The 15,817-nt window shown below is 37.1% G+C and overlaps 1 protein-coding gene across 2 annotated transcripts in view; it reads left to right on the top strand.

The window, feature by feature from the left end:
* Positions 1 to 33: 33 nt before the first annotated feature.
* LOC137992943 (whirlin-like) overlaps positions 34 to 15,817 on the top strand; it is a 27,764-nt gene continuing 11,980 nt past the window's right edge. For both annotated transcript variants that reach the window (XM_068838538.1, XM_068838539.1), the window contains exons 1-9: positions 34 to 844; positions 6,017 to 6,229; positions 6,506 to 6,631; positions 7,405 to 7,598; positions 9,931 to 10,020; positions 11,341 to 11,377; positions 12,049 to 12,264; positions 15,031 to 15,126; positions 15,344 to 15,457. In XM_068838538.1, the coding sequence (XP_068694639.1) occupies positions 182 to 844; positions 6,017 to 6,229; positions 6,506 to 6,631; positions 7,405 to 7,598; positions 9,931 to 10,020; positions 11,341 to 11,377; positions 12,049 to 12,264; positions 15,031 to 15,126; positions 15,344 to 15,457 (1,749 nt within the window). In that variant the 5' untranslated portion in view covers positions 34 to 181. The remainder of the gene's footprint in view (positions 845 to 6,016; positions 6,230 to 6,505; positions 6,632 to 7,404; positions 7,599 to 9,930; positions 10,021 to 11,340; positions 11,378 to 12,048; positions 12,265 to 15,030; positions 15,127 to 15,343; positions 15,458 to 15,817) is intronic.

Below are 15,817 nucleotides of genomic sequence, written 5' to 3'. Positions count from 1 at the left end.
ATCTGTATCACGTGATTGATGCGGTTGCTTGACTTCACAAGAGATTTGTTTGGGCTGAGAAAATACGCCAACGCTTATCCAATTCTTTCCAATTTGTGCATCCGATATTGTCAAAATCTCTGACGAGCAACTGAATAATGGCGTAGACATCAACCGTTATTATTGTGAACTCTTAGGAGAAATGGAAGCTCTATCAGTGGAACAAAAACATCGTCGAAAACCGAGAAAAATTTCGGAAAACGTTCGCGAGCTGCACTCTGCTCTAATTGATGTTATCAACAACGACGAGCGAGCGTTTTTAATTCAGTCACTAAATCAATATCAGAGAGTGAAAAATGTAAACAATCTTGTTGTGGCCTTGAAGTTGGTGCTCAATACAGCAAGGAAGAGAGAAGTGTACCCGCTGTTATGGCAAATCGTTCCTCACAGGGACAGAGAGATTTTTCATAGACTTTGGCATCAAGGATTGGAAGACCCTCGCCAACGAGATAATTCGAAATCGCCGGCTCGGTCGCCCAGAAATTTTCGCCCGAACCCTTACTTAAGTCTGCGGAACAATCTTCAAAGTCATGCATCGGATTCGGGTATAGATTTACCGAATATAACACAACTTCATTCCTCCAAGAATGCAAAATACCCCATCAAACAACTCGCTATAAAACGTCCTTCAAACGCTGGGTTTGGCTTTTCAATTCGCGGAGGAGCCGAGCATGGCGTCGGCTTGTATGTTTCGTCTTTAGATGAGGGATCAGTCGCAGAAAAGGAGGGTCTTTTGCCTGGAGATCATATTATACAAGTAAATGGCACTAAGTTCGATGGACTCACACACGCACAAGCTGTTAAGGTAAGCTTTTTAAATAATTTCATACTTTTCCCGCTCCGTTTTCGAAAATATAAGTTCCTTTTGTGTTCAAATGTTGATGGGCTTAACAGCTGACAAATGTGAAACTTACTTTGGTCTGTACGGCTTGACGGCCGCAGATGTAAAATAGCAGTGCCATTACTTGTTCTGCTTTATAATAAGTAATGGCACCGCTATCGTACTTAGTTTGACCATCGACCATTTTCATTTAAGCTCCAAAATTTCTTCTTACTGAGTTGTAACTTCAAAACGTAATTGTTTCGTTTCTTTTGTTGAAAGCCGCAGGTGAGTTTGTGTCAGCCACCTGTGCAATGAATTGAAAAATGTGTTTACTGATAATAGAAAGTTGCAAAGAACTCAGTTGCGAATTTCTTTTGCAAGTCGGATTAACCTGATCGCTTTAGGACAATTCATTGCTAGAAAGTATTTAGGCTCTGTGGAAACCCAAAATCAAATATGTTCTTTTCATGGTGCTGATAGTTTAATTGTGCTTATTTTTATCAAATGATTTTGTTGACCTTTTTTTGTCTGTTGAAGTGGCCAATATCAAAAATACCGTAATACTCTTAGTTTGTCACCCCAAATTTTGCATAAAGGCGCTGTTACACTGTGAAATGTTTTGTACAACTTGTCTTGCAATATTAATGTTTTGGTGACATTGTGGCCCGACAAGTTGCATGAAACATATCACAGAGTCACAGTGCTTTAAGCATTGTTTTTATTTTCTCCTGGGACTTATAATGGTCCCAAAAGAAACTGAAAACAATGCTTGTAAATACTTTGGAGGGACAAATAGATAGTATTATGGTGTTTTTGATATTGGCTAATTTGTTGTTCTTCCATATTATTATGAATACCGGTACTATAGCTCTCATGCCAGTTACTGGTATGTGGGAAGTAACTTTGCCTGTGCATTCTCTAGACTACAGTGTATGAGGTGTTTTCCCACTTGACTACATTAATTAATATAGTTTAATTATGAAGAAGTAATACTGGTGTACTTTATTTAATCCTGTGGAAATTGTTTGATTAAGGACAAAAGAGGCCTTAAAACATGGAGCCAGATAAAGAGAATTCCACCAAATAATACTACTTAAAGGGGCAGTGTTGCGCTATTTTAAACAAACTTCAAAACACTAAAAGACGACTTTGCATCAATGAAGACCAAAACATAATGCTGTAGTTTTGTTTCCTGTAACCACTGAAGCATACTGGAGCTATTTTTTTTAGTTTGCAGTCAAGGGTAGAGACTTGGCATCTGACAGGATGCGGCGATGCAGATCCGCATAATTCCCTAAAATCCGCATCCTCCGTATAATTACGATATTTTCCGCATAAAACTGAAGAAATGCCTGATATTAGTGATAAAGCAGCTGCTAACCACCCTCACAAACACAAAAGCCAAAGAGATTGACTATTTTGAAACGCTTATTTTCCTGAACATTGAAGAAAACACGCCATTTTGTTCGCAAGGTGAAAGGTCGTAAGCAGTTTCCACCCATTTTTCGGGAATGAGCCTGGACTCTAGTTAAACCGTTTTCATAACATACCCTAGGCTCGAAATTTTTAAAAAAGATACAAGCTATGAAAAATTTAGCCGCAAGGTATAGTAGCAAATTAAATTGCATCATTTGTAACTCTGGTAAAGTAGGGACAATCATTGCGATGAAGTTGTACAAAACAAAGAGCCCGCAATACGTATGTGTAAAAAACCGCTGAAAATGGTGAATGATCGAGGGAATGGATGGTGGTTCAACCACATCACAATTTTGCTCCATATCTCCAAATTGAAACAAAATTCATGACAAGAAACAAAATATCTTTTTATCGCTTTATTTCTTTTAGCAAAAGTTTCGGCAAAATGCCGATTACTAACCCTTTTATTTTAATGGTGAATGCTGGTCGCAAATTGGCGACTCGGCCAGATATCTTAATCGCAAAGGGAAAAAGCGACTGTATTGGTGGCAATTTCGAGTCCTGATGTACCATAAGCATGTAAATATATTAGACGGGCCTAATTATTAGTTCTATAAATGTTTAAATTTCCGCATAATCCGGTGTAATTTCCGCATAATCAACGCATGTTTATGCATAATATGGCCAAAATTTTCCACATAATCTTTAATTTTTTTCCGCATCCTATCAGAAGCCCTGTAGAGAGGATGCAAATGGATTGAAAGTTTCACTAACTGTATCTTCAAAAAGTTGACAAACATTAAATATAAGCAACTCTTTATGCCATAAATACTGTACATTTCATATCTTCTCAGTGGGTTGTCAAGAATGTTTTACGTGTGAGCTAAAGTACTAATTTGGTTTTTTAAACCCAGTTTTGACCCAAAAGCAGCAGGACAGTGCCCCTTTAAGGACAGTGCCTACTATTGCTATTGCGCATATGTTCTGCGCATCTCGAGATACTCAAGTTTCCTATCTGTGATGCTCAGTAATACGGGGAATATTTTTGCGCGGTTTAAGACTATCCGGATAAAGTAGATCTTAGTAAGTAGAAACTTGGGGGTAACCATGCATTTTTGACAGATAATTAAACTTCAATTTGAGAAAGAACGCCATACATTGCTTTTTATTTTAAAGCTTTTTACAAATATTATTCATGAATTATCTTGGAAAAATGTGTGGTTACCCCCAATTTTCTTTTTAGATTCCAATGACATTTGTCAAGATCTAAATTTCCTGCATAATCATAAACCAGGACAAAAATACCTTTGAATTAGTAAGCACCATCCTCATAAAGAAAACACTGTATCCACATGACCCTCAGCCGCTATAGGTTTTCAAATTACCACCTGACGGGCAGTCTGGTGATTTTTTAAGTGGAAGAAAAACTTGGCATGCATGAAGGGCACTCCAGTGACTTCTGGACCAGCAAGGCAAGATATCCAATGTTTATCTGATATAAAGTGTAGGTACTTATTGCAATAGCTATTGAATAGTAACTGTTTTAAAATGTGTGCTTAGACTCAGAATATTACTGGCCAATGGCATTCTTGAATTTAGTTCTAGATGTTTAGAAGTTTTATTTTTTTTATGTTATTAGCTTTGCCAAATACACAAACAAAACAATTACGTATACAGAAGAACATTGGCAGGGACACCACAACAGCTGTGGCCAATTACAGCGGGCCTGTTGGTTAAATGGTGAAAATAATATATTTGAAAAACGGAAACATCCAAACTAAATTATGAGTTTAACAGACTTTCCATTCATACATGTACATTTACATCTCAAGGTCACCATTAAAAGGCCTTGCGCATGATGTTGGTTACCACTCGCGTAACATTTTGAGTGACATTAGAAAACTCTCAATTTTGGCGCTTATAATAAGGTTAGGGTCGTAAAATTTTGGGAAAATATTGTAGAAAGTATGTGCAATCTGTAAATGATGGTTGTTTATTGCCGAGCACCCGGGCAATCGAGATCAGAGTCAAAAATTTCCCTCTGCTTAGTGAAAAACGCTCCGGACTTAATCCTCTTAATTTTCGTATTAAAAGAAAAATAGACGAAGATCGTGGCAAAAAATCCATGCACATAGATCGTGTTTACCGTTACGAGTCAGTTCTTTTCTCTTTAAAGCAGGGTGAAAGATAAAAGGTCTTGTTTACAATGTCACGCTGACTTACCACCCAAAAAATTCATCTTTGTGGTCTAAATGATGCCTTTCGTTCCCGTTCTTATCGTTCCTATCGTTCTCACTTCGTCAAATGCGTTCCATTTTTCGTTCCTTAAGAGCAAATAGTGCCTTATCGTTCTCAGCTGTCGTGCCCATCGTGCCCGATCCTTTCGTGCCCACGTGACCATAACCTGGGCTCGCAGGCTTACGTGACCAAAGAAATACTCAATCGCGCCCCAAACCGGAACCGGGCTGATACAAGAAACGTTCGAGAAGACATTCATGAAAATTGTGTTCTGTTGGGCTGTTTGTTTACCATTGGACCTCTTGTTTCTTTGTCTGAATTATTGCCAGCGATATCGTTATATCAAGTGTCGGGCGAATTGATCGTTGAGTTACCCGAGAAACCGCCGTAATTTACAAATCGACCGTTCTGTAGATTAAAGACGTCAAAAGATCCGGATTTTAAGATCTAAATCCGGATTTCCCAATCGAAAGCACACTAAATGCCAATCGAGGTTTGCGAGAAAAGATTTTAACAATCCAACCATAATTTTGATTGCCTGTTGCAGCCGAGATTAAATTTCCGATAAGCGCTAAATTGGCTTTCCAAAAGTTGCTTTGCAGAAACAATCTCAGCTCATCTTTATCATATTAAATGAAGTTTAGCAAATAGTTAAGCAAAGTAAGTGAGAAGTTTTCTTTTAAAGCGAAGACAGGGACAAAACTCACCTCGTGCAAACTTGTTGATCTTGCGGCAACTCTTTCTGTTTGACAGTGTTCATCCTTTTATACTACGAGTACTTACTGCATTTGCGGCGTCGTGCAAGGAAACGCAGATTGTATAACTGTTCAATGGGATTACCAAAAGAAAATACTGAGACATGATTTTCCATTCATTACTTTTATTTTTGTCTTTTTTTTTTTTGACATCAAATGGGAGTTACAGCAAATGTTATAAACGCGACGGCTTTCGCGCGAAAAATCTGGGCACGAAAGGAACGATAAAGGGCTCGATGTATGAAATAGGCAAATTAAGGTACGAAAGGAACGATGTACAAACGAAGGCACGAAAAGCACGAAATCATGGAACGATAACAAGACTCCATAGGCACGATCGGTGAACGAGAACAAGGCACGAAATGCACAATATTTGAATTCCCTGTTCAAAGGGCACGAAAGGCATGATCAACTTGTTTGTTACGCCGTAAGTGCGGATTTGTGAGTGTTTTTAAAAATTAATTTAAGTCTCCCTTCGCGCTGGTAAAATTAATGTGCCTTTAGCTTGAAAATACCAAAAGTTTTGTCTTCTGTCAACACACATTTGGACTAATCACAAACTAAGTGGGCATCTGTGGACAATAAAACATAACCAAACTTGAGTAAATCATAGAATATCACAGTAATAAGCAACATCGTGCGCAAGGCCAAAAAGTATTGCATTCCTTGCATGGAAAGTCTTGTCCATTAGACCCGGTCAAGGATTAGATCATTTGAGTTCATTGGTTCCTTGGTTTTCTTGCAGGTCATTCAAAACAGTAAGAAGCTCAACTTGTTTGTTCGCTCAGTGGGTCGTGTGCCCAACAGCTTTCTTGCTGAGTCTACGTGTAAATGGGTTGACATGAGGGGACGAAGAGTGTCACCTCCCCTTGGGGTTGACTCCAATGGAGGCTTCCTATCTGGTGATGGGTTACACAAGAGTGACTTAAGACTGCTTGGTGATGATGATGAACGAAAGGTTTGTCAAGGGTTTTTTGCCTGATGTTTTTATGTTAGATGTTTCAATAAATCATCAGTTTTTTTTAGTTCTACAATCATTGAAACCTGAAAATTGTGTACCCATAGCATCCATTGATAGTAACTTTGTTCACAACTTTAGAGAAATTTCAGTTGCTGGCATTAGTGTGTATGACAAAAGGGAAAAATTTACTTTAAATACATGTAGTTTTGGTAATTCTAATAATTGTTGTAAAATTATAATTTCAAGTAAAGTATTTTTGATTTCCTACTGTAGGTGAATATCTTTGTTGAAGATGGTGCAAAGCTAGGATTATTTATCCGGGGAGGATCAGACTATGGACTGGGAATTTATATTGCTGGAGTTGATATTGATGGTGCTGCGGAACAAGCAGGACTCAAGGTGTGTCTTGTTCATTGGGTGGTACTGACTGACGTGCCGAGGAAACTGACTGATTGATCATGGGACTTGCTTATTGGAGTGACTGTCTCATTAGAAGACCAATGGTCACACCCACTTCAGGACTGATCACAATAGACTGAGCTAGCTGGCTGGTTTGCAAGTTGACTGACTTATATAAAAGTGACTGAGGGACTGACTATTGACTCACATGCATGCAGACAGGGTGGCTGTTAGATTGACTGACTGACTGGTTACCTTGATTTGCTGGCTTGTAGGAGTGGCTGGTTGATGGACATGAGGAACTCTGACCAGCTGCCCTAAGACTGGGACTGCCTAAGTTACTCTGGAATTACATGCATGTACATACAATAAAATACAGACAATGCTGTACTATATTGTCCCATTGGTGCTTTTCAGGGCCAATAAAACACGATCAACTAAACAACAGAAAAGAAAAACAACTGTTAAGAATCCCAACTGATCAGAGGTGAACCAGTTGGCTATTTACAAGTGCAGCTATAAAGAAGTTAAACCAGCTACTACCTGGAATGAATTCAACATGATTGTGTTCAGAACAGGTTATGATCCCAGGTTTCCTAGATCTCAAGGCAAGCGCCCTAACCACTCGGCCACACTGCCACGGAATTGTTGTTAGTACTGGGAGGTGAGGCGAGGACTTACCTCTCAGACTAACTTTAATAAGCTTTTAAGTGTATAGCACACTGGTGTTCTAACCATTGCAACTGTTTTTTCTAAAATATTTTTTCGCTCAGGCCGGTGATCAAATCTTAGATGTCAATGGGAAGAGCTTCCTGAACATCTCTCATAAACAAGCAGTTAAGGTTTTGAAGTCCACAAAGAACATGATAGTAACACTAAAAGATGTTGGCAGGCTCCCGTTCACAAGGGTTACCCATGATAAGACAAAGTGGATTACAAAATCAGCTAAAAATGGCAAGATAAACAGGTTAGTCTTGTTTATGGATTTTTATACAGTATAACTTTTATTGCACTCTCTGAATAGTCTGTACAATTTAGAGAGACAGTATCATGCAGTTTGATTGAATTTCAATTGACAGATAATGTCTGGAAGTATAATAAATCTTGGACTAGTGTTCAATGACTTGACTTCTCCAAATATTTTAGTCGCAAATGGGAAAATTTCAGTGTGAAATGCAATTGTATTGGTCCCAATTTCGAGCTCTGAACTGATGACCCTGTCCCTTTTATTCAATGGTCTATTATCAGCAAGTAGTGAGCAATATTGCTGGTATTTTGTTTCGTCAGTGACAGAAGGGGTATGCTGGGTTTTCAAATGCTCTGTGACAATGTTATTTTGCCAGTGAAAACAGAAAATATAATGTCTCAGTATTGTAAGCCTGCATTATTCTCTAAACATTTACAACCTACATGTACATTGTATTCTTGGGAAATGCAAGTGTGTTTATACAAATGTGCCTTGTGCCTAGGCTTGATCCAAGACCGTCTCCTTTTAAAAACAGTGCACTTGATATTGTAGTCTGCAGTTTAAGTTAATTAATTGTACTTTGAATAAAAAAATCGGCATTAGTAAACCTTAATGCCAAATACATGTACATGTACACTGTATGGTACTTAAATTCTAATTCACAAGTCTACAACAATATTTAACATTATTATTTGCAGAAGGCGAGGTGAATATGGGTGAATAAAAACCGAGAGATAGTCAAGATTTGTGTTCACCAATATTCACCGAGCCTGAGGTGAATTATGGTTTTAGTACATAAAATTACATAAGTGATTATTTTAAAAATATGCATTTTCTTTAAAACAGTTGACTTCTTCATCTGTCGCCTAAACAAAACAGCTTGCAGCCATTTTGAAAAAAAAAAAAGCTTTGGTGATTATCACATAATAATCACCTCAAGGGCAACCAATCAGCGCAGCGAATTTTCAATAATCACCTATGTAATTATACTAATATGTGATACTGTTGTAATGTTACCTGGAGAGAGTATTTCTTGATGTATTCATGACTGAATGTAATTTTAAGGCTTAATAGATAATGAGAGATAAAACAAGAATGTAACTTTCAATAACACATAAATGCTTTCATTCTACATAACATAAAAACTGTCAAACGTAGCATAATTTCTCTAAATAAACAGGTCAAGTGAGGCTTTAAGGTACTGTTCTCAATAATTTGAAGCTGAAGCTGTCACCAGTCCATATCATTATCAGGGAATGGGAAACTGAGAACAGTGGCCTTAAGGCATTACTTGGCTCTTTTTTGCATGATTCAACTGGGACATCATCAAACATTTTGATTTACCATCATTCTCTTTTGATGGCCAGCTGTGATACTTGCCAGTTAAAGAAGGTGAAGAAAATATTTTCTTTAAACTCGTTTTAAAACTTAGTTGAACTGCTCTTAACATACTGTAAATCTTGATATTAGATCTCAAATGTCCTTCTTTAAAAGAAAATCCTACATTTATATAAATCTTTTCACAAATTGTCAGACATTATTAATAGCATTAACAATTTCAAAATATTAAAAAACCAAATGTTCACTGTTCTAGCTAGTGTTAATTTATCTTCTTCAGTTCAATCTTTTCACTTAAAATGATAAATGATAAAATCATAAAATCACTTGTGGCCATTGCACTTGGCATGTTAATTTTTCAGTGATAAACTTGCAATACATCACAACAATCTCTTGAAGAAAGTTCTGTTAAACCCACCTAGACAGAGACTCCTCTCTTTATCTAGATTCAGTGTTCATAAATGTCTTTTCAATTTGCTTAAATGTATAATGCAGAATCTATTCAAATTTTTTGTCAGATATTATCAGTCGCATAAAACAACTCTTAAAACATTGACAAACTAAACCATTGTTCTACCAGTTTAAGAACCTCTTTTGTGCAATTTTTCAACTTAAAGTGCTAAATGATGAAGTCATAAACTCACTTGTTGCAAATGTACCAGTTCATCTTTAATTCTGCAATTCACCACCTCAAATCTTCACTGGATTCCTCAAAACTAAAGTAGATATCAAACATATTGCAGTAAAAATGAATCTCGATGAAATTTCCATTAAACCTATTAAGACAGAAACTCCTCTCCTTCTGTAGATATGTTACGTAATATTTACATTCTTTTTTGTTCTTTGAGGCTACTATAATTTGCAGTAGTGGAATTAAGGGTGATGTATTCTTGGGGCTTGCCACAGTTGTCAGTTTTTCTTTCTTGGTTGCCTATGATTTGAACATATTCTTGTCTTCTGACCTCTTTGCACAATTCCTTAATGTGAATACCAGTGTTCCTGATCAAGTCACTCACATTACTGAAGTTGAGGTCCATTCCCCTCCTGGCTCATCCCAACAAGGTCATCTGCTGCCCTCCAATAGGTAGACTGTGTTTTTTTTTTGTCTTCAGTAATTATTGTCTGTTACTGTTACTGTAACAGTCATTTCTACTAACATACATGATTGATTCTACATGTAAGATTCTTAAAAAATTCGAAATTGTCTCACATTGTTACAGTTGGCTCATCTTGACGAGTAAATGCTAAGATCTTGTGTCTCACTAACATATCTATGCTCTGTTGCTTATAAATTATTTCCAGTACGGTAAACACCCGCAGATAAGCCGCACCTTTTTTCCTAAAATTTTTGCAAAAAATCAGTGGGGCTTATCTGCGGGAACATTCAAAAAAGGCTGCTTTGGATATCTAGTTTTCCACCTTTGTGTCTGATCTAATGCCTGGTTATTAAGCTATGAAAGTTCCGGTCACGTTCTTGTTGTCATGCAAAAATCTATGGAAAAACTGTGTTAAATGAAAAACTTTCTGTCAACAAATATCAGAAAAAGATCAATCATATGTCAAAGTTGGTAGAAACAATGTTCATTATATTAGAGTGCTAAAATCGTGGCAAGTATTTCCTGTTGCATTATTAATAGTGAGTTTACGTTCGATGAACAGTGAATGAAGAAGACTTCTACTTTGGATTTCTTTTTATTTGTTTCAAAAACCTTTTTTTCCAAAATTTGACCTGCTAAATTCAGGGTGCGGCTTATCTGCGGGTGTTTACACATTTTATGAGGTTGTATGATGATCATACCCTGTAATTCAGTGTGTAACAGCACAAGTGAAGTCAGTCTGAACTAATCATGATGTACACGGTGTAAAACCAATTATTTTTAAAAAAGTACAGATCCGCCTAAGACTTCTTTTACGTTGTTATGTTGCAGTTTTGTGGTGTCAAAGTTCGACACTTTCCCTCGTGAGAATGATACTTGTAGATTTTACACTTTCTAGTGCCAGATGATTTTACTCATCAATGGCAGTCACAGGGTTAACAATGCTGTATCTAGGTCGCAAACCGTGGCCACCTAACAAAGTTTTTCACAAATTGTCCACCAATAAGGGTGCATTAATTTGATTGACGGTCACGCCTCCTTGCAAAGTTTGTGTGGTTGTGAATTGAACACCGTTGCATGGGTTGTTGAGTTGACGTATTTACACGTAGTTGTCAAATGTGAAAGTTTGTTGGGTGGCCACGGTAAGGCACGTTGCACTGTAATCTTTAACTGTATGTGAACTCAACAGTATCAATTTTAGATAATTACAGTAGATGGCTAATAAGTACCTCTAGGTTAGTTCACATGTGGATATATTCACCTGTTGCAAATGTCAAGTTCCCTAATCTTACTTTATTTCCCTTTAGACACCATACAGGACCTGGAAGAAAGGGTGCCACAGAGGTTTGTAATGTTGCATTTGCTGTTTTGTTCTTTTTTTTTTTTAACAATGAAAATAATCCAATCAATCTAAACACATTTTTTTACTCTCCCTAAAGAGTTCATAACAGAAAGTGTCTGCAGTATTGGCAGTTACTTTGGCATGTCTTTTATGTAAATACAAATAATTACAGTGTATGCTGTTTAAGTGCAGCATGTTAAAGAGGCATAATTCTTAACGCTTACTTTGCCAATTTCTAATCATTGTCACAATACTTATTGTAAGCATTATAATGCATCTAGAGAGGATATGCAGAAATATGTCAACTGATTTTTTTAGTGAACATTAATTTGAAAATATTTCTCAACATTTTAAGGTAGAGAATATCTTCTTCTTAGTACCGGGGAGGTTAAAAACATGTACTAGTTTGAAAAATTTTTTACCTACAATATATATGTTACAGTACATTACAACGTCTGCAATGTCTACTTTTCTATTTTTCTCAGTGTGGTACTAAAAATATTCAAATGCTACATACTCTTTGATCCTGTAGATTATAAAAGTATCCTGAATACGGGCAGTAAACTCAGCAATATTTACAAACCACAAGTTTGGGGCCCTTGTTTGTGACAGAATTCAAAGTATTTCATATGGTTTCATACTGAGAGATGATACATGTTTTTGTTGTTTTCAGCGGTCAAAGTTCCATCATGGCATAGCCGGATCCCAAGTCCTTTACAATGGTGGTCTACCTTCCCAAAAGAATCTAATTGAAGATCAGGCTCAGCAAATCCTAAATGAAAATGAGCTAGGAACCTTAAAGTACTACTTGGAAGAATATTCCAGGGGTTTCATCAACATCAATGCATTTGCACTGGCCTTATTTGACCTCCTCAATACTCCAGCCAAGGCATGTAATGTAAATTATTTTATACTTTCTTTTTATTCTCTCTGATGATGCAAAGGTGAAGTTGCACAACTGCCAAGTGCTCAGAAAAAGGCAATCAATCATTAATTTTGTTTTCTGTTTTCTAGTAATCTGTACCCATAACTGTGCCAATCACAAAAATGTAACCTACATGTATACAACCAATAATAATAATAATTTACATTTATATTGCGCAGATTACATGAATATATGATCACCTGCGCATTACAATGATTAAAAAACTAAAAAGCACAACAATATAAAATGAAACCTACAATAAAAATAGATAAACAAAAATTAAAAAACTAGATAATATAGCTAAATGCAAATATTTGGACAATTAAAAATTAATTCCTATTAAATCGTAAGTATAAAAGCGAGCCTAAAAAAATGAGTTTTTAACATATTCTTAAAATTGTTCAAAGATCCACTGTTGCGAATTTTACTGGGGAGCGAGTTCCATAGCTTTGGGTCGGCAACACAAAAAGCCCTGTCCCCCAATGTTCTCTTAGTTCTCTCCGGTGGCAACTCAAGGAGAAGCTCATTGTTTGATCTCAAAGAATAGCGCGATGCACTCTTAACACCAATTAAATCATTGATATATTCCGGCCCAAGCCCATGAATAGCTTTGAATGTAATTACTAATATCTTAAATCTAATTCTAAAATGCACTGGCAGCCAGTGAAGCCTGAAAAGCACCGGCGATATGTGATCAAAGCGGGAAACATTGCAAATAAGGCGCGCAGCTGTATTTTGGACTCGCTGTAACTTAGACAACTGTGTTTGCGGCAAACCATATAGTAAACTGTTGCAATAGTCAATTCTACTAGTAACTAGGGCATGCACTAACTTCTTCGTTGATTCAGTTGAAAGATACTTTCTTATGCATCTAATGTTGTGCAGGTGGAAATAAGATGCACTACAAATCTTATTGATTTGTGTCCCCATACTAAGTTGTTGATCAAACCAGCAGCCCAAATTCTTGGCCTCGAGAGCTGGAGTAATCTGATGGTCACCAACAGCAAGAGAGCCTGCGCTGATCTTAGACAGTTGCTGTCTTGTTCCAATAAGTAAATACTCAGTTTTATCATCATTTAGCTTTAGCCGGTCAGTCAGCATCCATTGACGTATGTCTTCTATACAGTGTTGCATTGCCATAACTGCCTCATCCCGACTTGCTTGTGAATCAGGTTTAAATGAAAGATAAAGCTGAGAGTCATCCGCATAGCAATGAACGTCAGGTAGATGTGCTTTTACAATCTCAAAAAGCTTGGATGCGTAAATGATGAACAAAACAGGACCAAGACAAGATCCCTGAGGAACACCATACTGCAAGAAAAAACGGTCAGAGAGAGTTCCATTGACCGAGATGCGTTGACTTCTGTTCCTTAAGTATCCTGAGAACCATTCCAAGACTTGACCCGAGACACCAAACCTTGACTGAAGACTCGTGATCAAAATACCGTGATCAACGGTATCGAAGGCCGCGCTTAGATCTAAAAGAACCAGCAAAGTTACATGACCTTTGTTCATATTCATAAGAATATCATTCTTTACCTTTAAAAGAGCAGTCTCAGTACTATGATGTTGCCTGTACGACGACTGCAAAACAGGATAGAGACCGTTGGAAGACATATGCAAAAGCAGCTGATCTAATACCGAGCGTTCTGTTAATTTAGACACATAAGAAAGATTACTAACTGGGCGATAGTTTTTATACAGAAGATCGAGGCCATGTCTCTTGAGCAGGGGATTTACTATGGCTTCCTTCCATGAATCAGGAAAAGAGGCAGTCTCGAGAGACTGATTGATCATCTGTTTAATTACAGGCAGAAGCACATCCATACACTCCACCACCAGTGGAGTTGGCATTGGGTCCAAAGCGCAGTGCTTCTTAGCACATTTCTTCACCAGCTCTAGGACGTCATCATCATTTAAAAGCTTAAACTCGCTGAATGATTCTCTCACAGGACGATCAAAGTCATACAACAAATACCATAGACAAATACAGAGTATCCAAATGTAATTATTACGCTGCACAACTCTTTTCCTGGTGACCTCATACCTTTGCCCCTTCCATTCCACCTCCAAATCTTTGTTGAACCCAACTAAACTGATGACACTCAGGTTTGGACCTTCAACATTGAATGAGAGGGGAGGGGAGAGGATAATTAATTTAATAGCCTATTATCATAATTATGAAACATGGTTTGCTTTAGATCGTTGCATGAAAATTGCATGCATGTGTCACAGATTAAATTTGATTTCAGGTCAAAACGATTATAAGTTAGGTTGAGTTGTAATTTCTTTGTGTCTGGTATTCATTATCATAAATAGATACCAAGAACTTACACAAATCTGGGTTAAAATCATTTGACCTGAAACCAAATTTACCTGTAACATGTGTGCCAACTGGGATTGTAGTGTCTCTGAGCATACTGCAGTAATGCCTCTCTTACATGTACTGGGATGGGGCCTCTATCCTTCTGGACGGTTAAGGGAGATTTAAAAATTCAAAGAAATATCGAAGAAAGACCTGGCCTCAAAGATTCAAGTCACTCTCCTGCTTGCCCCCCTATGTTCAGACGTGCATGTAAAGAAAAAAATGCATGCTACTGTACGTTTAGAGAAGTGATTTGTGTGAATCTGCTCTTTTGACGCTTTTCTGGTGTTAACCCTATCCACTTATCAAGCCTTTCATGAATGGCACATGTCTAATTTTTGGAATTTTTTTTTTTTTTTTGACAGATGTCATTAATGACAGAAATAAGAAGCTCTGTAGAACCTAAAGACATTGATCGATTTGATGATTTAGTCCTCAAAAAAGAAATTGAAGTTATGAAGGCAAGTGTCATAACTGAAGGAAAACTTTCAATTTTTCATCGCAAAATATTTATAGGGGCTGAGCACAGTACAGCACAGGCCACATGTAATAACATTACTTTTATCTTTTAATGATTTAAGTGACCAGTTCTTGTGATTTTCTTTCTGCAATTCATCTTCTCAGTGATGCTGTGACTTTTTTTAGAAGTTATTTACAGTTATTTTCTTCGCCCAACAGAGTGGTCAGTTTCTTGGTAGCTATTTAGATGATGACCAACATTCGATTCACTCACATGTAAGCAGTGTCTCTAGTCTCTCTGGTAAAGGATCTTCAAGTAGAAGCTCAGCCAAGGTAAAGATTAGAAGTACTTTGCTACGAAAATAACAAATACCTAAATAACAGAAAATAATGAATATGTTGTGGAAGTATAAGCAATCGCTGAAAATCAACTGGGAAGAGTTGTTTGAAGTATATATGATGGTGGTGACAAGTCGAAAATGAGTTTCCAAAATCACAGCGTTTAATTCATTTTAGCGCAAAACCCTGGTCCTTACAAGTCGATCTGGTAATATTCTGTGCAAAACTGTAGTGAAATAATGCTAAAATAAAGGAATATAGGGGAAAAATGCACAAAGTGCAGGAAAGTGATAGCGAAAAGGTTTGAAATTTTGTGAATATCTACCCAAATTTGCGAAACGTAACCGTCAAATA

The sequence above is a fragment of the Montipora foliosa genome, chromosome 2, assembly GCF_036669935.1.
Source record: "Montipora foliosa isolate CH-2021 chromosome 2, ASM3666993v2, whole genome shotgun sequence".
NCBI classification, from domain to species: Eukaryota; Metazoa; Cnidaria; class Anthozoa; order Scleractinia; family Acroporidae; genus Montipora; species Montipora foliosa.
Note: the sequence above shows the minus strand (reverse complement) of the source record. Positions and strands in the feature narration are given on the sequence as shown.